Genomic DNA, 26998 nt, shown 5'->3' on the forward strand with positions numbered 1-26998 from the left:
TTAAAAACTCTATATACGAATGAAAAAAAAAGTGAAGAAAACTTCTTATACCCAAAATGTATCTACAAGCTGTTGGAATTATCTTGATAATATTTCGGTACCACAAAAACCATATGATATATGAAAGGATGAGAATCGAACAGACATTATATTGAGATATTTTCAGCCAGATGAATCAGCTCAGCCAGATATCGTCAGTAAGTAAACAATAAAAGTGATTGTTATATAGTTATTGTAGCAATGTAATTGTAATTATAGCCATAACAATCACTTCTATTGTTTTCACTCAATTTCATCTCCTGACGATATATGGCTGAGCTGATTCATCTGGCTGAAAATATCTCAATATAATGTCTGGAATTGAAGTAATATTAAATATCCACTCATATGCAATTCTTCAAAACTTAAAGTCAACTAGTTCAGTAAAGTATATAACCATCTATTAGAGTAGGCCTTGGTCACAATCAGTCATTCACTCATTTTTTTAAGAAGTGAAAAATTTGTTTTTATTAGATATGCTATTAGATATGCTATATAATACTGGAAGCAAGAATTTTAACGCACTTCATCATTTAAAAAATTACGATTTTTGGCCTTCTTACCATTATAAATAGTCTTCAGTAAAATAGTGTCTATATTTTTTCTTCGTCTTAATTTTATAGCTTTTATTGGGCTGAAGTTTGAATGTTGACTGTTGAGTGGAGGATGGTATAAAGTTTTGGGTCATTTTTTGAAGACTGAAAACATTTTTGTTTCTCAATTTTCTCAAAAATGAAATGGAGGTTTACACCAGATAGAATAGCTTTATGGATATAATTTTCTTCCGATTTGCTAAGGTTTTTTGATAAAAAAAATCTTTCAATTTGCTAGGGCTTTTGACGAAAAAAAAATTAAAACCCCCCCTAAAGCTGACCTCTAGGTACACCGCTGCTTAATGATTGCTTAAGAATATCCATTTGTTTGATTGTTCAGGACTATGGACATTGGACATTGCTGGGACTTCCTAACCGGAAGTTCCGATACCAGAGGCGATCAATAGACATTTGTACAAAGCTTGCTGAGGACTCCGAAGTAGCAGCTGGTGTCGCTGAAGCGGCCGCCGCTGCTTCCGCCAACGTGGATAATGATGTAGAAATGTTCGAGTACGACCAGCAGCCAGCTGATTATGCTGTCTAATTAGCACAACGCTAAAAAAAACAAATAAAACATTGGTTATACGAGGGCTGCCTTTTATTTATTGAGCCTTGCCGATATTATTGTTGCCCGATGCAAACCATTGTCATGCCGAGCAGTCAGACCAATTCAGTTGACGTAAAATTCAAAAAACTTACCAAAATGACTTGGTAAACATACTCACAATAAAATATAATAAAAAAGTTAGCAATAGATGGCGCCAATATGAACTTCTCTTCATACTTTGACGTTTGTGAAATATTTTGTAAATTTACTCTCGCCTTATGCGGCATTTGTACACATAGCTACATGTTGTTTGATGAATCATTTGTAGTAACAAAATTCTCCAATGGTTACTATGGTTAGTATATTTATGATTTGCAGAATTACTAGAAAATAGAGTCAATTCGAAAACAATTTTTGCTTTTTGCTAGGGGGAGACACCAAAAATAAATTCCGAATACACTATATAAATTACTAATCCAGCTATTCCACTAATCCAAAAACACAAATGTGAAATCGAAACTATTTTTCCTATTCCATGCACTGTTTCGCTATTTCACGCGAATCCATTCATAATGAAACGCTGGTACAATGAATTCAATCGTGGTCGTCGTTCGCTCAAAGACGAGCCCCATGAAGGTCCAAAATCAGTTGTTCCACAAAACATCGATGCTGTCAGAGACATGATAATGAAAGATCGTCATGTGACATACCGTGAGATTAAGGCATCATTGGGCATTTCTATGAAAAGCATACACATGACTTTGCATGAACATTTGGCCGTGAAAAAGTTTGCTCTCGTTGGATCCCACATAAATTGACCGATGAGACGTTTATGACATCGTCACAGATGACGAGTCATGGATTTATGCATATGAGCTCGAAACAAAACAGCAGTTGACTGTATGGATACAAAGTGAAGATAATCTAACAATAGTTGTTCGAGCTAGAAGTGTTGCGAAGCAAATGGTCGCCTGTTTTCTCGCGATAAGTGGACATGTGGTAACCGTTCCACTAGAGGATCGTAGAACGGTCAATTCTGATTGGTACACCACCATTTGTTTGCCAGAAGTGTTTGGTGAATTTAGAAAAAACAACCGCCGTCGCAGAATAATTCTTCATCATGATAATACGAGCTCTCACACATCAGCACAAATAACTCAATTTTTGACCAGTCAAAACATCGATCTGATGGGTCATCCGCCGTACAGTCCTGATTTGGCACCCAATGACTTCTTTTTGTTCCCGAGCGTGAAGAAAAAACTACGTGGTCAACGATTTTTGACACCAGAAGATGCAGTTGATGCGTTCAAAAAAAAAAAAACGTTTTTGAGATATCAGTTTCGGAGTGGCATTAATGCTATGACAAATGGTTTCGTCGAATCCAAAAGTATATCGAACATCACGGAGAATATTTTGAAAAACAATAAAACCATTTCCAATAATAAATTATTGTTTTTTGTTCATTGAGCTCAATAATTAAAAGACAGGAGTACATTAGTTAGTGTTTTTAGGTAAGCATTATTTGATTTTGAAAAGAGTTTTTTGCTGCGGGAAGTGTCAATATCAATCGATGCTTTACATTAATGCTAGTACGATTTGAATCAGAATTTTACTGTACACACAATTAAACATAAGCGCAAATATTCACACTCTCCTAGAATAAATTGAATTTTAGCATTACATATACTCCGAAATTTACTTAACTTTTTGTGACTTAAAATTAAATATTAGCTTAAATAATAACGGAATCCCCGTGATTTCTTACTGTTTCACTTCGGGGATGTTTTGTTGTTTAGAATGGAGTCTCGTGGAAATTTGAATTAAATAGTCTTAATCTTTTTCTAAATTAATTATTGTTAGAAATATGTTGTTAACTACTACTGAAGTTGGCCATAGAAAGGTAATATCCATTGTTAACATTCCGGCTTGACCCCCGAACTAGGGTAAGTAAGTATATTGTTTAAGCGCAAAATCAATGACCAAACATTGCTTTAATTTGAGATTTAGTAGTAGCAGTAGTGTTGAGCTCGTTGACCACTGTGAAAAGAGAAAAAAAATATGCTTACTATTTCTAGTACTTGTTAGCATCGTCCACTACTACGTCTTGGTATCATTGTTTGGAACAATGAGATTCCCATTATGAGAATGTTTGCGTAGATGTCCGTGCTTATATTTTTAATTTAAATTGTCATAATAATAATGGCCTGAATGGTCGGAAACAATTTGGCATCGGCAGATGATTCAACATGTACAATACCTTTTAAATTATATTTCTCGCTGCATTTATATCGCGATTGAATATAAATGTTGTTTTCGGTTCCAACTACTTCTTGTATCTCTTTTTCTTTTGTTTAGGTTGAAGATTTGGATTTGCTTCTGGAACCGGTCGATGGAATGTACATCGAAGAGTCCATATCAAATCGATCAAAATCTGGAAGTATTTGGGACCCAACTTCTCACAAAGTCGTATAAAATTAAGGAATCAATTTTCGAAAAAATGGTCAAAAATCGAAAAAATTGCATTTTTCCATTCAATATCATTTTTAAACTTTTTTTGAAATACCCGGACATATGTATATCGTTGGAAAGGTAATCGATAGGGCTATCCGAGGGTGCCCCCCTTTCGTGCCCCTGCCCCCCAATGGGTAAGAAAATCGGTTATTGAAAGGGTTACAGAGCACAATTTTACACAATTTTGAGGTATTCTGGTTAAGATGTTTTCATTTTAATGAAGCGTCGTATCACTAATAAAAATTTAATGACATCGAAAATTTGTCAATGCAAAATACTTACGTTCGATTTAATTCAAGTTGAAGTAAAATGAGTTTAAATACGTATATAATATGACTTCAATAGAGCAGAAAAATCAAGAACAATAAGCTACGTTAATTATAAGCAAGTTAATTGATTCATATTTTGTGTAATCGCTTCTTCTGATTGGTATATCAAAAAGCGGCATTGCACGGGTATTATGCGTTGAATCATAATAATTTAAACTGTTTGATATATGACTCGACTTCATATCTCCATTAATAATTTTGAAGATGAAAGACACTTGCGCCACCTTGCGTCTCTCCTCAAGCGTAATAATTTGAAAAAAAAAAAAAAAACAGCAGTCTATGTTCATATTTTGGAAGCTTGTAACTGTCCCAGTTCATTCTACTTAGCGCAAAATGTAAAAATTGTTTTTGTTTTGACTCTATTTTTTTGCACATATTGTCGAAGTGTGGATTCCATATTTCCGATCCATATTCGATAATTGATAATACGAATGTAAAATAAAGGCGCTTAATTGTCCATGGGTCGATAAAATCCTTGCTGTAGAACTTTAACCAAGCCAGTCTTGATTTGGCTTTAGCCGTGACATGCTCAATGTGTGATTTGAAATTCATTTGCACATCAAGCAACACTCCCAAGTCCCTTATTATAAAGACTCTTTCAATTTGAACGCCACCTATGTTGTATTCGTATTCATATTGTAGTGATTCCCGATGATATGATATTATTTTTGTTTTGTTGACATTTAATTTTAATAAATTGCGTCCATAATAAACCGCTACACGATCCAAGTCATTTTGAAGATTAATGCAGTCATCTGTTGGGGTGATACATCTCGAAAGTTTTGTATCATCAGCGAATGAAAGTATGGTAGAATCGGTCACGACGAAAGGTAGATCAATTACAAACATGATGAACAAAGTTGCACCAATTGGAATAAGTAAATTTCAGTTAACCGAGTCAAAGGCCTTGGCAATGTCCAAATAATAATAATAATAATAATAATAATAATAATAATAATAATAATAACTGCACTGAACAGCGTTCCTTCGCATTGGTGGTTTATTTAAAAATAATTCAAATAAATACAATATAATATAGTTAATTTTTATATAGCAATAATTCTTTTCATCTGTTTTGTTTTAAGTACTTTTTAATTCTCAGTTTTACTGTTGATAAATTTACTTTTAAATCAATTAAATTAGTATCACTGTTAGGCATTTTTTTCGTATAATAATCATTGAAAGTTATAATCATATAATTGGTTCATATTTTGTGTAATCACTTCTTCTTATTATTTCAGTAAATTCAGAAACTATTTCTCTAAGTGTAGAAATTATTTCACCAGAAATTAAAGGACCCTACCCTTCTTATTGGTATATCAAAAAATGGTGTAGCCCGTATATTATGCGCTGAATCGTAATAGTTTAAACTATTTGATAAATGAACGCTCTCCATATTTGCGGTACAGTGGCAGTTTCAAGTGATTCCTTTAACAGTGTTGAGATTGGCCCCTGCAATGAAATTAAACAATGCTTGATGAATTTATTTGAAACTTCATCCGGACCACAGACTAGATTATCTGGCAGCTTGCTTATATGTTGACCAACTAGATCCTCTGTTATTTCGATCATTGATATTTCAGCACAAATATCACGTATTTTCTCTATTCTCTCTCAGAGCTGTCATATCGCAGATCACCCTCTAAATTGCTGTAAGCGGTGCCAAAGTGTTTTGCAAAAAAAACCAGCAATTGATGATTGGTCGTTGGCTTTTTCATCCATATAAGTTATTTCATGAGGCAGATCTTCACTTATCCCTTTTTTTGAAATTCACATGCTTGAACAATTTCTTTGGATTATCATCTATCTGTTTCTCCATCTCTATTCTCTAGTCTTTGAGAGCTGAGCGTGAACTTCGTTTATATTCCTTTCTTATTTGTTTGTAATGTTCAATCGATTCGACTTTGTTGAGCAATTTTCTATTTCGATGCGCTTTGCTGACTTTGTTCTTCAACTCATTGACTTGATAAACCACATCGGTTGTTTCCTGATGACTTAATAATTGTATAAAAATTATCCAGTCTCAACTCAGCTACTCTGACCCAAATAATAATACCAGCTACTTTGACCCAAATTTGTTCCGCTCCGAATTGGTCTCCCGCTTCGATGCAAATTGACTTGAATTTGTTACTGACTGCAATCAATACTCCGCCTCCTCTTTCCTTGCTACGTAGTTGGTCTTTTTCAGTGAGTGTTGATCTGTCACATATATAGACTTCATACATTGATGGAAATATGTCGGCTGAATTTATTTCCGTACTCAAATGTGTTCATCTCAAAATGTAGATGGGTGAATTTGATGCAAATTTTGCACCACCAAATGCCAATACCACTGTTTTCTCAGCGTCCGACATTTCACGATCGACTTTTGTCATTTGCTTCACCAACACATGCAATTCTACCTGCGTACGTCTATATGCAACAAAATTTAAACGAACCACACGTTTTTGGTACTTTATCTGTAATAATTAAGAATGAATGACAAACATCAATAAGATGAAATCAAATCAAATCAAGAAAGAGAGAGAAAAAAATTAATAAATACCTCGAATGATTCATTGAATATTTGCAGCTGGTAATCCAGATAGGTACGATAGTCGGCACTTTTCTTCGATGGCGTTTCCTGATAGATTTCACGATTTTCACGCAGTTTACGACATTTTTTCTCAAACGCTAAATCGCTTCAGTTTGTATTGACGGTCGAAAAAACCGGTCATATGGTGCCACTCTTTCGATGATTTCTGAAAATTTTCTTCATTATCGGTCGCTAAATCTTTGCGTAAAACCCCCACAAATTCCCTGTAGCCCGGATCACAACCGATAATTCTCTCAATTTGTCCTGAATTGTAAGCACATTGAATGATTGGCGGCACTGGATCCGGTTGTTCTGGGTTCGGAACTGCATTATTGTCATCATCAACATCATCATCATTATTGTTGGTGTCGGTGTTGGTGTTGGTGTTGTTAACATTCCTAGATCGCTGAATCATTTTCAAATGGGCTGAACATCCATCGGTGGTGAATGAAAAGTCAAACTGTTGACTCGGCTTATTGATTTTGTCCAAATTTCCAAATCGACGCCAAAATGCATTGTATTGGGCATGCGACCACCGACCTCTGCAAGATGGGATTTTTTCACCAGTACCTCTTTCATACAAGAGATTCGTTAGCAATATGAATCCTTCTGTGTCGAATCTTGCATGATGATTGGCATTGCTTGATTGTGGCACCGCCACAAACGATGACCACTTTCAATGCGGATTGTTTGCATTGTGCAATTCGTAAACGTACTTGTACCTGTCATAGAAAATTTGATGATGATGATGGAGAAAGAGATTAACATCGATTGAAATTTAGTTTAGTGATGAATGAATGAATATGCGATATGAATAAAAGTATATATATTAAATTTACCAGTCATATTTGCTGTGCGTCTCGAACAACCAACCGCGTGGCACTGGCAACGGTTGTTGTTGCCGTCCTCGTCCACTTTGAGGCCCACGCCGTGGTGGCGTTTGTCGTCGCCGTCGCTGTGGTGGTGGTTGTACCGCTTGTGGTGGCACCAATGGTTTCAATTCTTCCAAATAGCGATTCAGTAAATTGGCGTTTGGTCGGCACGTTGAATTTCGGTCACATAGATAGTCCATGGTTTTATTTATTTGGTGTTTTGTTGCACTCAAATTCTTGAAATATCTCCTCATTGCATTGAATTTGGCCAAAAATTCACGACGGATTTCGACATCGGAACCACTGTCAACCAACCGATTCAATATGAAGAGCACATAAAGCGATGCCAATTTGAACATTTTTGAGGAATTGGCCACAACTCTTTCAATCAATTCACTCAGACGTTGTTTGTCTGGGAAAATTGATTCAGTGTTCATCACCACGGTGAATATTTCTTCGTTTTTATTCTTTGATTCACCTCGTTTTGCTTTGATTTTGCCGTTTCAATGGCTTTTTCCGTTGAACAGAAGTGGGTTTGCGACGTCGTTTCATCTTCTGTCAACTAAAAATTCAGCAAACTTTAAACAAAACTTTTAAATAAATATTTTAAAACTAACTGTGTCGACGGATCAAGAATACAAAATAATGTATGCGTCCGATCACTTCAATTGTTGTTCAATGTCTGGGTCTGATGCGTATCTCACTTTGCTATGACTACTAGCTCTGTATGTCTAGTTTCATGTTGGCACATGTACAAAGCCGGTAACGGTACGTTATTTTGTTGGAATTGGAAAACAATCGAACGTATTGTTAGCACATTATGCATGATGCCATTTTGTTTATCAAAACTTCAATTCTTTTGCAATTCAAACGCAGTTTTGTGGTTCTTCGTAGCGACAAGCTGTACATATCTTGTTTATACTTCTTCTTATTAGATATTTTGTTGATTTACATTCGATATGCAGATGGAACTGACACCTACTCCAATTGTATTGTATGATTTTTTTTCCACTTTTTCCGTCTAATTTCTTTTTAATTTTCATCATTTCAAATTAAACAACGATTTTACTATTCAAACAAGTTTTGATGTCAATTGTTTATGTTTGTTTTGCATTTTCACTTTGACATAAAAACCGTATGTACAAATGTCAATGTTTAAATTGACAATGTTCGAATACAGCATGTTTCATATATATACGAATCAATAAGTAATGGAACAGAATGGAAAATGAATCGAAGGAATGGATCAGGAATTGTAGAGTAATGGAATAGTAATTTTTAAGTTAGCTACTCTTCAGCTTACTAGTGCATTTTTTTATCTTAATCGGCCAATTGGCTGGTGTTGATCCGCCGGCTCCGATTTATATAGTTGATTGCAACCCATTTTGCAAGCTGTTTTGTCAATTGCACGAATTGATATGCTTAATTAATCCCAAGCGTACATATTGCTTACACGTGTACATTTCAATGCCACCATTACTCGAATTCAACGTTCAAGTTAGGAAAGCCATGTTGGTCTTTTTCACGATGGAATTTCACCCAAAAGTAGCTGCAACCCGATTACGATCACTTTTCTCTTCGGATGTGAACAATCGTGTGATTCTTCTGGCTTTCCCAGTGATAACATTTGCTGGATATACGCAAATTCAACCAACAAAATAAGAACAACGAAAATGGTATTGTATTCACGATATCAATTACTTTCAATTATTATAAAAATTACCTCTTCTTTGGTATTCAAATCTCGCCAGGGTCACAATAATGTCGCGGTACTGCGGTCGTATGACTTTGGCGTTTAATTCATCTTTGATCAGTGTTGGGATCGCCCTAAAGTGAATTCATATTACAAATTAGATCTGGTCGTTGAGGTAATGGTCGGCTTTTTGAAAATCAAAATCTCAAAACTAACAGCCAATCTTAAACTCAAAATCCAAAGAATTTAATCATTGATAACTTTAAAATGAACTCTTTTTTCGATCCATCACATGGACCAAATTTCATTTCGTTCCATTGGGATAACCTTATGTTGTCACAATTCATACGCTTTTTTTCAAAAACAATAGAATATATCGATGTAACAAATTCATTCATTCGAATGATGGCGAAGTTTCGATTTATAACGTTGTTAGCTTGTGAATGTTCTGTTATTTTTAAATAAAAACAGAAACAAACGGTGACCGCACTAATTCCCGAAACACATTTCCCGAAATACATTTTCCCGAAATCGCAATAGCCCCTTTTCCGAAAAGGATATTTTCCCGAAAGACAATTTCCCGAAAAAAAAAATCCCGAAAAAACTTTTTCCCGAATTTTTTTTCCCGAATATTTTTCCGGAAGACATTTTGACAATTCTATACCAAATTGCTCAATTTTTTTAAAGTTCCTTAAGTTTTAGTCTGAAGAAGAGTGAACTTTTTTCCGAATCCTAAATCAAATTTAATTGAAATAGAAATGGGAGAGAGTGCTAGGCATGTCTTTCACACAAAAATGAAATTTTTTGTGGATTTTTGTATGAAACGTCTGTGAAAAATTGATTGAATCTTAAAACTAACATCAGATTCGGGTTTCTAGTGCCAAAAATCCACCACTACACAGTCTTTCAGCGTTCAAATTGAAAGAATTACAATTTAAGCATTTTTCTCATAAGTGCCTCTTCAGTCTTCACAGTCTAAGTTTTACATCGATCAAACAATGTCGTTGAAAATTTGAACAGATCTATTCCTCGTAATGCCCAATCATCCCGTAAAGTCAGATTTTGAATTTCATGTCTGAGCACGAAACCATCGTGTCACCAAAATGGTTGAAAAATGATCAAAAAAGTAAAATTTATGTATTGTCGGTACTCCATTCGGACCAAAAAAAATTACACCGGTCAACAGATATTGCCCGAAAACTAATCAGCACGTCTCCCAAATCATCCTGCAAAGTCAGAATTTGAATTGAGTTTTTGGATAAATATTTATCGATTTAACAAATTTTGGCAACACGCCACAGGACACAGGACACAGGACACATCACACACAGCGACGCACATTAATATGCCCCAAAATCATCTCCAATCGTGTTTTCTACATTAAATATGCATAGAAAACATGTTTTGAGATGACTTTAATTTTTTAGCCTAATACAATACCTTTCCTACACTAGGTGTGCGGAAAAGTAAAATGTTGAAATTAGGAGAATTGTTCAAGCAGATCTGTTTTACTTAATGCATCAGCGAAGCTTATCTCAGTGGGATCACAATGCCTGCAGGCATTATACCAAATAATAAATTATTTAACAGTTTGATAGGTTTTACATTTCAAACAATTTGGTATATCAGTAAAATTGATAAATATGCAGACACATAATTTTCAAAATCTCGCGTCACTTACACTTCAAGAGTCATATAAGCAAGCTGACGTCTCCACCTAAATCACAAATATATATCCTATGAATTATTTAACAAGCGAATCTTGTAACTGGATTATGAATAAATTCATCAATCATTATTATCACTTCTTTTTAAGTGAAGTTGAAAATGAATAAAATTATATACATATTTAATAATAATAATAATATTAATTTTATTTCATATATTAAATGCTTCCTTGTATTCGACCGTGAAATTGTGGATGATAATTGATGATTTTGCTTCAATTGGTTTCTATAGATTAAAAGACATAACCTCACGTTCTATTTGACACTTCAATGACCAAAGATTGTACTGAAGCTTCACATTTTTTGACGTTTAGTTGTCTATGGAACTTAAAAATAAAATTTGACGTCTGAGTAAAGCAAAATTTCAAAGTGTCAAATATATTAGAATAAAATATGCATTTCGAGTAAACAATACGATGCTTAAGAGTAGTTAATTCGATTGAAAAGTATGATTAATATAAAACGAATTTTTCTATTTTATTTGAGTGCGCAGGTCCAACATGGCATCATGACCAATGTAATTTCGTTTGAATATAAACACATAAACAAAGTAAAATGATATTTTTGTATTCACGTAGTCAAGGCGACAAAAACTTAGCAACCAAGACAACAAATTCTATAAAATTACTTTATTTCTACATTTCAGAGTTTACTTATATTTATTAAAGTTCATGAAACAAGAATTAATGTAATACCAATTATTGAAGTCATTGTGTTAATCAACTGATAAAAAATCTATAGATTTTTTTGGCCAATTCAATTAAATGTAATTGTATAAAAAAAGTCAATTTCATAACGTAAACAATAAAAACCAATAATGTTGATAAGTGAATTCAAAAACTAATTTTATTGTGCTATCGTAATTGAAAAAAGGTTCATTTCGGAGATTTTTCAAATGTTTACCACCTTATAAAGGTTATTAGATGTTATTTTTTAAAATTTAAATATCTAGATTCTAATTGAAAATATCTACATCATTTTAAAGCTATAATTAGACTTCCATGGAAATAAAATTCGCTTGCGTTGAAGTTTTTAAATCAAACTTGATTCAAAGTAAATAATTGCAGTATACTTATTTAACTACTTTTCCTCAAAAAATAACGATCCATATAAAAGTGAAATGGAACTTCAACATTTTTTGAAATGGTTCATCATAGATACTTGATTCAAAGAAAACATAATATAATCTTTCCGAGTGTCACGTGATTTCTCCCTTCCTTTTCCCTAGAGATATTACCGAATTCAAACTTATGAATGAGTTCAAAGTGGCTGGTATCCAGGTGTTCAAAACGCTGTTAGTGCGATGTATGAACCAATATTACACCTCAATGTAATATACTCGACGACATTTACGCTGGCACTGTAATGAAACAGCTTGCCGTTTCGCTTCACTGATTTGTAAATACTCCCTCATATTGTGTTTCGAAAATTGATAGAAAAATGTTCCAAACAATTATAACACGAAAAGTAAAAATAAAGCACACATGTCTTTAATCATACTATGCATAGTAGCATGTGGTCAATGTTAGATTCTTTTTTTCAAAGTGTGCATATAACCAAGTGCCTCAACTTTTTTGGATAAAACCCCATATTGGATAAATTTCTTAATGTCAAGTTTTGATAAATTTAATATAATATTGGTATTTCCAAAGACTACATCAAAAAACGTACAGTTCCCGTCAAAAGTTTTGAACCCCCAAGTTATTTTATAAAAAATGCCGTAAAATGCCGTTTTTTGGGGTTTTATTCTCAGAAATCAATAATTTTTGGCATGTTGTTTCAATAACTTATGAAGAACAAAATAAATAATATTCAGCGAAAAATATTCCCTGGTTTTTAAATGGAAAGTCTTTGAGTTCACCTAGGTGGTTCCAAAATTTTGACGGGCACTGTAATTTATATCCAACCTATTTCTATTGTATTTTCAAGTTTGGGTTTTATAGTGAAGAACGAATCTACCATTTAAATATATCGGAACAAATATAAAATAACAAAAAAGAAAATATTTGATCGATAATGTCCCCTCCTGCATGTGTTCATTTCTTGGCCGCATATAATTATTATTGTCCTTTTTTATTTATTCTGTAAAATGCAGTTAGATAAATAGCAGTTACTTTTACTGTTTCCGCCATACGATTGAGCGTTGTACGTAACCGGCAAAGTATAAAACAGTTTCTATTCATTTTCACAGTGAAGTTTCTGTTGTTTAGTTGTAACTTCTATGTGTACAATTGTTAATCTAATATAATCATGATAAAATAACTCTCAATTTTTAATAAAAGTTCAATGTTTTGCAAGTAAGGTCCAAATATATACTCGAATAACATATTAAAATAAGTGAAGTATACTGTTACCGTGGCAATGGCAAATTGGATACCATAGAAACAACGCTTCTATTCTGTTTTTCATATGTTCGCACTTCATTACATACATACGTTGTGGTGAATTTTCAAGTTAAATGTATATTGGTAGTTTGAATTATTTATTGCTTTTTAGACTTTTCAGAATAGAATTTTTGCGGAATTCAAGTTTGATCGTCCCTCATATTACATCAAACAAAAAGCCTTCGCTATTTATTGTGAAAAAATAGGAACACGGACTCATATACCAATAGAAAATTTCTCGAACTCATTCGATACAAAAGAAAATTTGGAGATATGGCAACTCAATTGGCGTTGCAACGAAACTTCGTTACAATTACTCCAAGCAGTCAGATTTCATCAAAAACCACACAGTCTAATCATTCAACAACCACGATAGCCACCTCAGCAACTAATGGTGAAATTGTTACCATCACTGACAATCAAGTATCTGAAACAACTAACACTCCAATTCATATTATGCAGACTCATACACAGGTAAGCTGAATTTGTTGTTATTTATATGATTTTATAATCTGAAAGCAATCCCCTTTGTATTTATCCACAGAAGAAATACATCCTTCAAGCGGGAACTACTTCTGACGGTGTTTCAATTATTGACGTCGTACCAATTGATCAGATGGATTCTCCAGATGAGGCACCAATTACCGTATCTACCATTTTACCTACTAATTCAATTGCTTCGTCGCCAAATAATTCCAATTCACAACAAATAACCGCTCAGGTTGCATTTGTACAAACTCAAGATGCAGCTGAAATTGCTGAATCAAAACCGCAATTTATAACTGTTAATGGTAAGTCTTTTTCGAACTATTTAAAATATTTTTTCATACAAATAGTGCGAGGGAGCACGCAAGCCACAAACCCATGATCCAAGTCTACTAATGACCAATGGTAATCTTATAAGCTCCACACATAACATATACAATTTATCAAATGATTGTCTCAGCTAAAATGTACACACACACACCAACACAAGTGCGTGCGCGTACTGTTCGATGATACTGCCGACATGGCCGATTATTGTCGTTTGTCGTCGTCATCGTCGTGTAGCGGCAGCACAAACTGTGTCGATAGAAAGAAAAATAAGCAATAATTCTATATTTCACCAATTACTTTTGGTTCATCATTTTTTGACTCATGATTTCGGCGGTAGTTTCTTAATTTAAAAAGACCTATGATAGATATGCGATGGTGATGGTGGTGGATAACTCTATTTAGAGAAATTATGGGGATTTAATACAAAATATTCGTTTTGAAATGAAAACAGAAAACAAAAAAATATTCTAACCCATATCAATACTTTCACCCGACTCGGGTGACCCGAGTATCACTCATAGACGGCTTTCAACGCGACTCGATTTAAGAAGCGCCATCTCTTTCACGCCAGGTTCTCATATATTTTTTTCTTGCAAATAAAATTGCAAAATTGTATAAATTGAATAAGTTTTGCAATAATAATAACGAAAATAAGTAATAAAATTTATAATAAATAAAAAAAATTGAAAAAACACACAAATATTTTATATTATATGATTCACCAGAATAGCTTTATTTCGTGTTGTTTACGTTGTTTATTTTGAGAGGTATGAATGTTTGACAAATACATATTTTCTCCACGTAACCATCTCTACATGGTCTACAAGGCAAAGCTGATATATACATATAAAATATTTGTGTGTTTTTTTTTTCAAAACCTCATTCGCCGTGAAATTCTTAAAATTCCCAACTAACATACTTACAGGGAGGCCAAACCGTGGCCGAGCTGTCAAATCACAAAATGTCATTAGTTGTCCCTATCGAAATCTGCTGTTAAGCAAGTTATATATTGATTATTAATTATACATTTTGTACGATATTTATTTATTTAGAAATATAAAAAGAGAATGTGCATGTGAACAAAAAAGATAAAAAAAATTTATATCGTGACGAATTATGTAATAAAATAAATATTATAATTCAATTACTCAGCGGCTAGTGTGATTTCATACGCCTATACCAATATATACAAACACACAAAGGTCGACTCGCTTTGGATAACATTTCTATTTTTTACACCTAATGACGGCTCATTATTTTTGTTTTTATTTTATTTAATTTATTTTCACTTATTTTTAGATTTTAATGTTGTTTAATTAACTTTTTTAGAAATTTTTTATTAATAGGGATTGTAGTTTCATTCAATGCGGTCACGTTTAAAAGCCTTAAATTTTTTAAATTTTTTTCAACTCATTTTTTATTTTGTTTAGGTTATTTTTTTCAGTATTCAATCACAAATTTTCTGGTCGCTTTAAAGTCATATATTCAACATGTTTCTATCAAATATGTAACAATAGTGTATCATATGAGATACACTTTTGTTCCACATTTGATACAAACTTGTTCAATATATGATCGCAAATCAAACAGAAAATTTGAGATTAAAGATTAAAACAGAAAAATAATTCAAATAAAATCAAATAAAAAATTAGTTAAAATTAAATGTAAAAGATAATTTTTTATACAAACAAGACCGCGTCGTTATGTCTGATTTTTTGTGCTTCTGAGTTATTTGAAGTTAATTAAAAAATATTCAATAATATTAAAATCTAAAAATAAGTGAAAATAAATTAAATAAAATAAAAACAAAAATAATCAGCCGTCATAGGTGTAAAAAATAAAAATGTTATCTAAAATGAGTCGACCTTTGTGTGTTTGTATATATTGGTACCGCTTTGCAGCGGTATACGCGTATTCAAGCATACTTTCCGCTGAGTAATTGAAATATGAGAGCCTGAAACCCAAAACAAGTTATAAAAATTCTTTTCGGAAAAAAAGCATAAGAATGTATTTTAAATGAAAAATACGATAGAAAAAAACTGAGAGTTAAAAGAGCACATACAGAACTGAGAACTAAAACAGAATATAATTTCAGTTAGCGACAAAACAAACGAGCGATATGTTATATTTTAACTCTCAGTTTTTATTCTTCTCATTTTTGCTCTGAAAGTAAATATGTTTTTATTTGACTCCGAAAAATATTATATTTAGCTTTCGTCACAATGCGTTGCATTTTTTCTCTTTCATGTAATATGACACGAGATTAACTTAGTGAATTGTTTGTCAACATTCTCTCTTTCAAAAATGATTTGGATACAACGAGGCATCTTTTAACTTTCGCCGTTTTAATGTGTGATCGAAGGAACAGCGTTTTTTACTCCAGTTTGATTTTAAATAGTACGAATTGAAAATCAGTTTTTATTGGAGCACATCAAATTTGGTGCAGTACTTTCCCGAACTCGTACAGATTGATAGCACTTTGAACACTTTTTCAGCAATTTGTCTATTGCCTTTTGTTGTATGCGCCATTACAATATTCTTTTGCGATATTTTTTATACAAAAGCGGTCTACGTACACGTTTTTTCGATCGTTCAGTAGATATTCACTAGCCTATTTGGCTAATAATAATGTGAACTGAAAAACAATGATTTGAAATTCAAATTTTGAATTAAGAAATCGACAAATAGTTTTGTCGTTGCAGATCAATTAAAAAAAAATAAGATTTTACAGATACGCATAATACACAATATGAAATTCGGTGCGAATACGACCAGCATATTTGTATATCTTCGGTGTGTTAGCGAATAACGGTAAATTGCTGTTGGATTTACACTGGTCAATGCATAAATATAGGAATCACAGTATACTCATCGTATCGCAGTAGCGACGTGAAATTAGAGCATTTGTTTTTGTTTATTTTATTGCTTTGTAAACAAATTCTTCTATTACATTTTGTTCTATACGAATCCAAATAAAATGTTTTTGACGAAAAGCAAATATAATATTTATCGGTGCCAAATAAACACAAATACATTTTCAGTGCCAAAATGAGAAGAATAAAAACTGAGAGTTAAAATACAACATACGGAATTGAGAGTAAAAACAGCAAATCGATATATGCTACTTTTACTCTCAGTATTCTATGTGTTGTTTTAACTCTCAGTTTTCTATATTCATTATAATATATTAATTTCTTATGCTCTTTTTCCGAAAAGAATTTTTATAATTTGTTTTGGGTTTCAGGCTCTCATATAATATTTGTTTTTTTACATAATTCGTCACGACATTAATTTTTTATCTTTTTTATTCACATTTCACATTGTTTTTTTTTTATATTTATATAATAAATAAATCCCGTACAAAATTCAATACAATAACTGTCAAGTGTAGTTTTGTTAATAGGGATTGATAAGTTTCTCGCGTGATCCACCTGTCAAAGCGCTGTCGTCGACTTGTTCCACGGGTTTGTGATGGGTGCATACTTAGATGATGACGCCGTTATTTTTAAGAGATAATGAAATGTAAATGATGAATGTATAGATTGGCGGCCATTTGAAGCCATTATGTTCGTTGCAAAGTGTCATTTTATATGGCCACATTTTTGATTTTTATTCTGGAAGTTCATAATGGGTATATGAAATTTTTTACGAACGAAATCTTGTATGACATTTGAAAGCATCGGAATAAAAGATAAACGTATGAGGTCTTTGAGCGAAACCAGAATACAAATATATTTTGCTCAAAATACAAACGGAGAAAATCGTAGCGTAAAAACCAAATATCTTTGAAGTCGGAATAAAAGTAAAATAACTCGACTTATTTTATTTTCACTCGCAATTTGTATACATTTGATTTTTACGCTGAACATTTTACTTTTCCGCACACATAGTGTAAGGTGAAAAGTATTGTAATCGGTCAAAATTTTGAAAACTTCAGAAACATGTTTTCTACCCATTATTGAAGTCAGAGAACACGAATTTGGCGTTTTTAAACATGGTTTTTAATAATCTGTACGTCGTACGTTGTACGTCGTATGCAAAATTTGTTAGCAAGATTGCGCTCATCGTAGAAACTTAATTCAAAATCTGACTTTACAGGATGATTGGGGGTCCCGAGGAATAGAAATCATTAGATTTTGAGCGACTTTGGTTGATGGAAAAAAATTTCATGCCTGGAGTGATACATTATTGACTCAATTTGTAGTGATTTTTTGCTCTAGAAAAAAATTGCGATGTAAAAAACACAAATAAAGTTCGTCTCTCTCGTTCATATCTGGGATAATTTGTATTAGTTTTTCAACATTAAATCGATTTTGTACATTGAGAGAGCCAAAACAAGTGATATATTTAAGTTTGAAGCACAGCGATTGAAGTGTTTTTTTATCGATTTTATAAATTTTTACCAAGAAGTCAAAAATATGAAACACAAATTCGGGATCACTTCTCGAAATTAAAAAACCATTCTAACAAAATAGAAGTTATTGTATTGGATCGTTCTAATAAAAACCGGATGAGCCCCTAACTTTCAATTTTTCTGGGATAGTCTAGTGTGTTTGTGTGTTTAAACAAAAAACGGATTCTGAAAAATGTCTTATGGATCCAGCCGGTGTATATTTGTATGAGATTGGAGACTTTTTTTTGCGAATCTCGCTAATGAGCGCCATCTGATTTTAGTGTGAATTAGATGCAAAAACTGAATTTAATTCTGTAGCATTGAAATGAAAAAGTGAAAAAACAACAACAATAGCACGGCCACACAGAGCTGTACATCTATGCGTGCTGATGCATACATACACATATACGCTTTCTTCATTCTTTCATTCCATTGCTATACGTATCTCACTGGTCAACAGATCTATGTAGCCATGTTACTGTTGTTGTTTTTTTTTTCTTTTTCGATTCAATTCATTGTAACTAAATTGAGTTCAACTATGGAATACAAGATGGCACAGATGAGGGGAATTCGCATTTTGTCTCTTCATAGGCTTAGCCGGTTGTATGGATCTCAATGAAAAATCAAAATATCTGTTTGTCTGTCTGTCCGCGATTTTGCCTTATCGATTCTGATCTTTTTGAAACTTTCTGGGGTTGAATTACATAAAACTTTTTTGTTCTGGCACTTCACACAAGGGTGATTCGATTTGTGTGAAAATTCAGAAGGGATACTGGCTATAGTTATAAGTAATGGAATTTTTTTTGAAATTTGCATGTGCACCAAAAAGTAGTTTTGTCTACAATATTGCATGTTTTCGTGATGAAATATTTGAACATGACAGATGTATTCTAGGCATCGTTTTTCCATTTTTTCATCACTAAATTATAGCAAAACATTTTTTTTAGTAAAACACGCATTGGGAACTCAAGCTTGTCTGAGATATGGCTCAATCTGATAAAAAAATTACGTATTTTTTACCAAAATGTGAGAGGAATTAGAACGAAAACAAATATAAAATCGTCTATCTCTGCATCATCATATGAATTGATAGTTTTTACGGAACATTGGTTGAATCAAAATTATAGCAGTGAAGAATATTTCGATGACACATTTTTTGTTGAAAGGGATGATAGGAATAGACCCGACAAGAAATGGGGTGGTGGGGCACTAATTGCTATTAAACACTATATACCATATAAAAGACACTTTAACTGGGAACGTGAAACACCCTTCGAAAATGTTTGAATTGAACTAAAACATTGTTCTACAATTCATAAAACTTTTATTAATGTTGTATATATACCGCCAAGAACTAGATTCGATCAATATCAAAAATATTTGGATGTTCTAACTGAGATTATGTGTTCGAGGGAACCGAATGCAAAGTTTCTTATATTGGTTGATTTTAATTTAGGTGCCTCAATAGAATGGTTTTTCTATAATAATGAATGTATAGCACTTTCACGTGAAGGCGATATTGCAAATGAAATAAAAGATACACTTTCAATCAATGAATTACAACAAATCAATTCAATTCGAAATAATATCAATAGAATTTTGGATCTGGCACTTACTAACACAAGCGATTTCCTTTTACTACCTACGCATGAATTATCAAAAATTGATCCAAAACATCCGCCATTCGAAATTCAATTTTGCCTTAAGAATATAAAGTTTTTAAAACCAGAAAAGTCCACAAAACTAAATTACTACAAAGCAAACTACGAATTAAACCAAATAGACTGGAAAAATGAGCTCGATATTAACAATCCAAATTAGCAATTGAATTTTTTTTACAAAAAAACGATGGTTATTATTATTAAATTTACTCCTAAAATTCACCCTTAAAATGATGACTATCCGAAATGGTTTTCCAAAAAACTAATAGAATTAATAAAAGATAAAAACTATTTTCATCATAAATATCAAAAAACTCACAATGAATGTTTCAATATTATTTTCAAGAGAAAAAGAAAAGAAGCTAAATATGAACTAAGAGCGTGTGAAAAACAGTACACAAAATCCATCGAAGAGGGCATAAAAACAGACTCAAAAGCATTTTTTACATACACCAAATCGTTAAAAATATCAAATAAAATGCCAAACGTAATGAATTTATACAATGAATCCTCGGATAATCCGACTACGATTGTTAAATTTTTTGCAAAACATTTCGAATCAGTTTATGTACCACTTGAGAATTCTGATCCATATCCGAATTACGTATGTAATTGCGAGGAACACTTTGAAATATCCAATGAACTTATTATTAACACTATTAGAATTGAATGAACATAAAACGAATAGTCCATATAACATTCCCATACTATTTTACAAAAGAACAATTTTCTCCATAAACGAACCCCTAAAAATAATCTTCAAAAATTCATTACGCCAAAAAATATTCCCCTCTAAATGTAAAATAAGCTTAATAACTCTAAAATGAAATCAACGATAACAAACCTAGCAGAATACGTAAATTTCTTATCATCAAATATGGCTAACGGTGGTCAAATTGATTCCATTTATACAGACTTTTCAAAGGCATTTGATAAAGTGGTTCATAAAATATTAATGAAAAAGCTAGACAACTTTCCCCTGGGTAACTGCATTAAAGCATGGATTTACTCATTCCTCACTGATCGCATTCAGTATGTATGCGTAAATGGTATAAAACAGACGCAATAAACCTTTCTTCCTCAGTACCTCAGGATTGCATACTGTCACCTCTACTATTTTCGCTTTTCATCAACGATTTGCCCAATGAATTAGAATGCAATATCTTGCTGTTCGCGGATGATTGTAATATTTACAATTTAATTGGCGACATCAACGATTGTCGAAAGCTCCAAAATGATCTTTCCAAACTTTCTAAATGGTGCGATAAAAATAAATTGGAACTCAACACTGATAAGTGTGCAGTAGTTTCGTTCACAAAGCGATCTGAAAGAAATTTTCAACATTATGCCTACAAAATCAATAATTCAACCGTGAAAAGAACAGATATTATAAAAGATCTCGGATTTATCTTTGATCACAAGCTATCATTCCAGAACCATGTCAGAACTACAGGGGGAGGCAAAAGTTTTAAGCCTGATATAGCAAGACACGTTGTATTTTCAAATGAGTATATTTATTATTCAAAGTAGTCTCCATGTACACGAATGACACTTTCATAACGATGCTTCAATGCTTTAATTCCTCCCTCAAACCACTCGGCACTCTTGTCCTTCCATACGTTGAAAATATCGGTTGAAATCTCTTCTTCGGTCTTGTACTGCTTTCCCTTGAGATATCTCTTGGTGTTTGGAAACAGGAAATAGTCGCTGGGGGCCAGATCTGGAGATGGTGAAGTTGTTCGAAGCCGCATTCCCTGATGGCAGCTTGTGCAAGCAATGATTTGTGAGCTTGTGCATTGTCATGCAAAAGAAGAACTTTTCGAATGAGAAGACTAGGGCGTTTTTCTCTGATGGCTTTGCGCAATCTATGCATCTGTTGTGCATAATAATAGCCCGTGACTGTGGTGTTCTTTGGGAGGAATTCAACCAATATTATGCCTTTGGAATTCCTGAACACAGAGGCCATTACTTTGTTTGTGGCAATTTGTTTGCGAGGCATTTTCGATGCTGGTTCACCACGTTTGTGCCATTCCATTGACTGTGATTTGAGCTCTGGGTCATAGTAGTAGATCCATGTTTCATCGCCAGTCACTATACGATCAAAAGTATCCCTTTCATTCCATTCCAACATCTCGAGAAACTCATGTGCAGCAGCAACTCGTTCTTCTTTTTGAGACTTGTTCAAAGTTCTTGGAATCCATCGCGAGCAAACCTTTCTCATGAGCAATTTTTCATGAAGGATTCTAAATATACTTCTCTCTGACACGTCAAACATTGCTGCTAACACTTTCTTGTTCATTCGAGGATTTTCATGCAAAAGGTGTTCAATTTTTTCCACCATATCTGGAGCAGTTGCTTCAATTGGTCGACCAGAACGTGGATCGTCTTCTAATGACTCTCTGCCCCACTTGAATTGTTTTGCCCATAGTTTTACTGTGGCATACGATGGAGCACGTTCACCATAAACTGCACGCAAGCGATCATCGATAATTTTTGGTGCCACACCTTCTTTTGTCAGAAACTTAATCACCGCACGATATTCGATTTTATCCATTTTATAAAAAATCTCGAGGTTACTTCGTATGCAATGCTGTTGAAAACAAACGATGACAGATATCAACTCAATTTTTTTTCTAAAATACTAGTGACAGTTTGTATGTGAATTACAGCACAAGAACAATATGTAACTAGTTCCATCTATATGTCAGGCTTAAAACTTTTGCCTCCCCCTGTATTATATCAAAAGCTTCAAGAATCTTGGGATTCATTTGTAGATCATTAAAACCATTCAGTAACATCAATACACACAAAATGCTATATTTCACATATGTGAGGAATATTCTTGAAAACGGTTCAGTAGTTTGGAATCCATATTATCATATCTATACACACATAATTGAAAATATACAGAGGAAATTCAATCGTATTTTATGCTATAAATTCAGTATTCCTCGAGGGACGTACGAGTATAGGTTAGAACATCTCGATATGAAATCATTATTCACAAGAAGGTTGTATTTTGATGAACTATTTCTATATAAAATAATGTCGAGGAAATTCAATACAAGTTTGACTCAATCATTCAACATAAATGTTCCTGCTAGAGTAACCAGATTCACACCGATTTTCTATGTACCGGCAGTCACAACGAATATTGAGTATTTCTCCCTCGCTCTAAGATTAAAAAGACAACATAACGATCATTTTTCTGACATTGACCTACTGGAGAATTCGTTGACTCGTTCTAAACATGCTATCAATTCATCATTACCAAATGAACTATGGCCTAATTTCAAATAGCTTATGACTTCCTAATGCAACTTAATTCCATTTCCTCATTTATATACTATATTTCTTTATTCTTTTATCGTTATCAATTTAAAACAGTTTACTCTCATATTATTCTTCCATTCTTTCACCATTATTATTTTAAATCAATCATTTATTTATATTAAAAATCCAAAGTTATTATCTCGTGATTATGATCTGTAAAAGAGCTTTGGGCCTGTTGATTGTAGTCATATACCATACATTTCCAAATAAAAAGAAAATAAAATAAAATAAAACATGTTTGAGTCTCAATCGTTTATATGTAAATTACATAGGCATTTCCCGGCCATGTCGAAAGTAGATGGAAAACCGAGCATACATGTCTCTTCGAATTTTTCGATTTCGAATTGGTTCGTTATGAATTTTCCCAGACATGACACATACACCAAAACATCACAAATTTGGTCCCCAACAAACGCTCACAATCCACCAGAAAACTAATGATGTAATTTTTTTAATTTTGGTTGGTGTGAAAAAAGTCATGGTCATTTTTCCAAAAAAGCAACACATTCAGCGCCATCTAGCGATCATTTGCGAAAATTTTCCCTGAAAATTTAGCTGAGGTTCGTACCTTTCCAACGACATATAGACATCATATGCACAGAAAGTAGACCATTCGATGAAAAACTGAAAAAGTGCATTGCACTTTTTTCGAGCCTAGACCTCAGACACTTGCGCGACGAAATCGAAAAATTCGAAGAGACATGTATGCTCGGTTTTCCATCTACTTTCGAATAAAATCGGTCTCCGGTGATTTAAGAAATGTCTCGGAAAAAAATGCGGACACACAAACATTTCGAAATTTCGTGTTTTTTCGAAAGATTTTTCGGAATTATCATATTTCGTGAACTTTTCAATCGATTCCAACATTTTTTTTCTCATCACTATCTACCCGAACTCTAGTTTCCAAATATGCTATTTTGCGGAAAATTGTTTCTGGTTTGGGTTGTCAAAAATGGACAAAACCAAAAATTTACCCTTTTTTGAAGCGCCGCCTAGCGGTTAAATTTTGAAATATGCAAAAACCCTTCTCAAAAGTCAGCGGTATCGATTTTCATTTCTTTACAGTATATAGAGTGACGCAAAAATACATATCACATATAAATATGTGTATATGTATGTTGGTATTGCGTCACTTGGGGGAGTGCCATCCCCCGTGATAATATTTAGAATGAAATATTGAATGAACCATTTTTAATACTTCTTACGCGCTAAAATCAGATGTAATTTTTAAACGTAAAAATGGAGATGCTTTTTTCATCAGATGTATCAGTACATCCGAACATTTCGGTTATATTTTGCAATAACTTCAAATTTGAGAAAAAATCATTCCTTTAATTGTTCGTCTTCAAGAAACTCGACATTTCAATTTTCATGAATTTTGAAGCGAAAAAAATAATAGAGATGGATTTTTTCTAGGGACAGAAATTCCAATCTAATGAGTCTCATATGGTATGGTTCTGTGGGGTAGTGAAATTTTCTAAAAATCATTCTTGTAAATTTCTTCTGCACCCTTTCAATCGCATCAATGTGAATTTGGTAGTAAGGACTCCAAATTGTTGAACAGTAGTCCAATATACTTCTTATATAAAGAATATACAATATTTTCTATTTTTCCAAGTTTTTGAATTTACTAAGTGATCTCGAGATAAAACCAAGCATTCTATATGATTTGTTGATTATGATTTGAAAATGTTCGTTAAATGATAGTTTAGAATCAAATTGTACTCCAAGGTCTCTAATTGAATTTACTCTGGTTAAAGCAGTACCATTTATGTTATAATTGAAATGTTGAAATGTCGCTTCATTTCTTCGTGTGAATGATATCAAGTAACATTTATTTTTGTTTAAAATAAGAAATAATAAGTTTCAGTAATCTCGATATTTCAAATATTTATCGACTTCCTAGTGCATCGAAAATCAGAATTAATTATGATTTTTCAGCAATATGAGTTTTAAATTTTCTAAAATGGAAGTTCATATTTTGAACATCCTGTCTTAATCAATTGTTTCCCAATTTAAAACCAAAAATTGCTTTACGCCGGTATAAAATACGCTAAGTTATAAAAGTTTTGATTGGTGTTTCCATATTTGTGATTTCTTCGTTACAATAAATATATTTATAGTATATTTATAGAAAGAAAAATAATTGGTCTGACTGCGTTAAATCACATGAGCTTTATTGCATTATATTGGATTTGATTTTCGGTAGATAATTTCACAAACACTTATCTTGTATTTTACCACGGCTAACGATTATTTACCACACACTATAAACGTCAAATCGCTATTTTCATAATTGATATTCAAATTTGATAACTTCAGGTAAAACTATATTCGGTTAATTAAAAATAAAAAAGTCATACACACTGAAATATTCAGAACATTAATGGTTGAATATCACTTTTAGTTGGGCAATAAATAATTGGATTCGGTAGAGAAAAAAATCTTTACGATTTTTCATCAATTTCCTTTTCATGAACTTATTACATATATTTTCTATATAAATTCATCATTTAATCACCCCATTTTTACACAATCTGTACATCGATGAATTCTATAATGATGTATTTTAGTATTATATCCGAACAATGATGCGTATTAGATGAATCAGTAAGTACGCTGAATATACTATATAAGCTATAAAAAAACACCTTCATTGATGTTTTATTTATCATTAAACCGTAACTATTCAATTGATGAAATATCATATATTAAGGGTATACCTGACACATTTAATTTCATTTGATACGTCCTTATTAAAAATCAAAGGTGAAGTGCTATTGTAGCATTATATGGTTGATTCATAATCAAAGGTATATATACTGATATTAAAACCGAAATGAAACGTGTGCTTGCACGTGGAAAAAAGTACCCTCATAATTTATAGTTTATATATGTACTTGCAGTTTCCCTACCGGTTGTTTACAAAATAATCCGCTCTGATTACACGTTATGTAACAGTTCAACTAAAAGATGCCATTCTTTTATTGTTCAACGCTGAAAATTTTATATCCTTATAATAAATATCCTTAAAAAATAACATGCACTTAGTTGGGGTGTATTTTTATTCTGTCAAACTCTCATTTCATCAGATAAGATGGTTCTTGATGAAAAAAATGACTTTGATCACAAGCATAATATATGAGTAAAAATTTTCATAAAGGATAATATGGGACTATTTTCGACTTCATATCACAATTGCATTGATATGAGAAAATATGAGTTTTTCGGAATAAATTTGTAAAGATGAGATTGTGATCTTGATTATTAAATCCTTCGCTTCATTAAAATTAAACGTTTCCAGATTTTTCTCTATCATTTTTACCAACAAATTTCAAATTCATCGATATTCGCGAAATAAAAATGTGAAATTCATTGTCGATTTTTTTTTCATAGTCGGTACTATTGTTAATCACTGAACAATGTAAACTTTTCATAGATGAAATGGGAACAAATCGAACTGCGTTTTAAATTGATATTAAATAATATAATGAAATAATTAACAAAATTAGTGTTTTTGTTATG

At 32.6% G+C, this 26998-nt stretch overlaps 2 protein-coding genes and 2 long non-coding RNA genes across 13 annotated transcripts in view; 2 read left to right on the plus strand and 2 right to left on the minus strand.

Moving 5' to 3' along the window:
• The first annotated feature begins 1751 nt into the window (after nt 1-1751).
• On the plus strand, nt 1752-3651 carry LOC116347857. Its single transcript, XM_031778597.1, has 4 exons — nt 1752-1890; nt 2027-2200; nt 2327-2475; nt 3535-3651. The coding sequence occupies exons 1-4, from the start codon at nt 1752-1754 to the stop codon at nt 3649-3651; spliced, it is 579 nt and encodes a 192-aa protein (XP_031634457.1).
• A 1528-nt stretch (nt 3652-5179) lies between these two features.
• On the minus strand, nt 5180-26428 carry LOC116347875. 2 transcript variants are annotated; one of them, XR_004201730.1, is made up of 5 exons: nt 26374-26428; nt 9190-9293; nt 7434-9096; nt 6565-7316; nt 5180-6478 (listed from the first exon to the last, which is right to left on the minus strand). It is a non-coding gene; the product is annotated as an uncharacterized LOC116347875 (long non-coding RNA). The 2 variants fall into 2 exon arrangements; XR_004201729.1 differs by lacking the exon at nt 26374-26428 and adding an exon at nt 10841-11005.
• Nucleotides 11222-26998, plus strand: part of LOC116347872 (transcription factor RFX3) — a 45001-nt gene continuing 29224 nt past the window's right edge. The window contains exons 1-3 of one of the 9 annotated variants that reach the window (XM_031778634.1): nt 11222-11436; nt 13383-13744; nt 13815-14061. In XM_031778634.1, the coding sequence (XP_031634494.1) occupies nt 13544-13744; nt 13815-14061 (448 nt within the window). In that variant the 5' untranslated portion in view covers nt 11222-11436; nt 13383-13543. Of the gene's footprint in view, nt 11437-11652; nt 11802-11943; nt 13745-13814; nt 14062-26998 lie in introns of those variants that run through there. The other 8 variants (XM_031778636.1, XM_031778638.1, XM_031778635.1 and 5 more) reach the window with 8 other exon arrangements.
• Nucleotides 11707-15335, minus strand: LOC116347876. The gene is made up of 2 exons (XR_004201731.1): nt 15010-15335; nt 11707-14675 (listed from the first exon to the last, which is right to left on the minus strand). It is a non-coding gene; the product is annotated as an uncharacterized LOC116347876 (long non-coding RNA).

The sequence above is a fragment of the Contarinia nasturtii genome, unplaced genomic scaffold (genome assembly GCF_009176525.2).
Source record: "Contarinia nasturtii isolate CC-2019 unplaced genomic scaffold, AAFC_CNas_1.1 Cnas_scaffold_2166, whole genome shotgun sequence".
Taxonomy (NCBI): Eukaryota; Metazoa; Arthropoda; class Insecta; order Diptera; family Cecidomyiidae; genus Contarinia; species Contarinia nasturtii.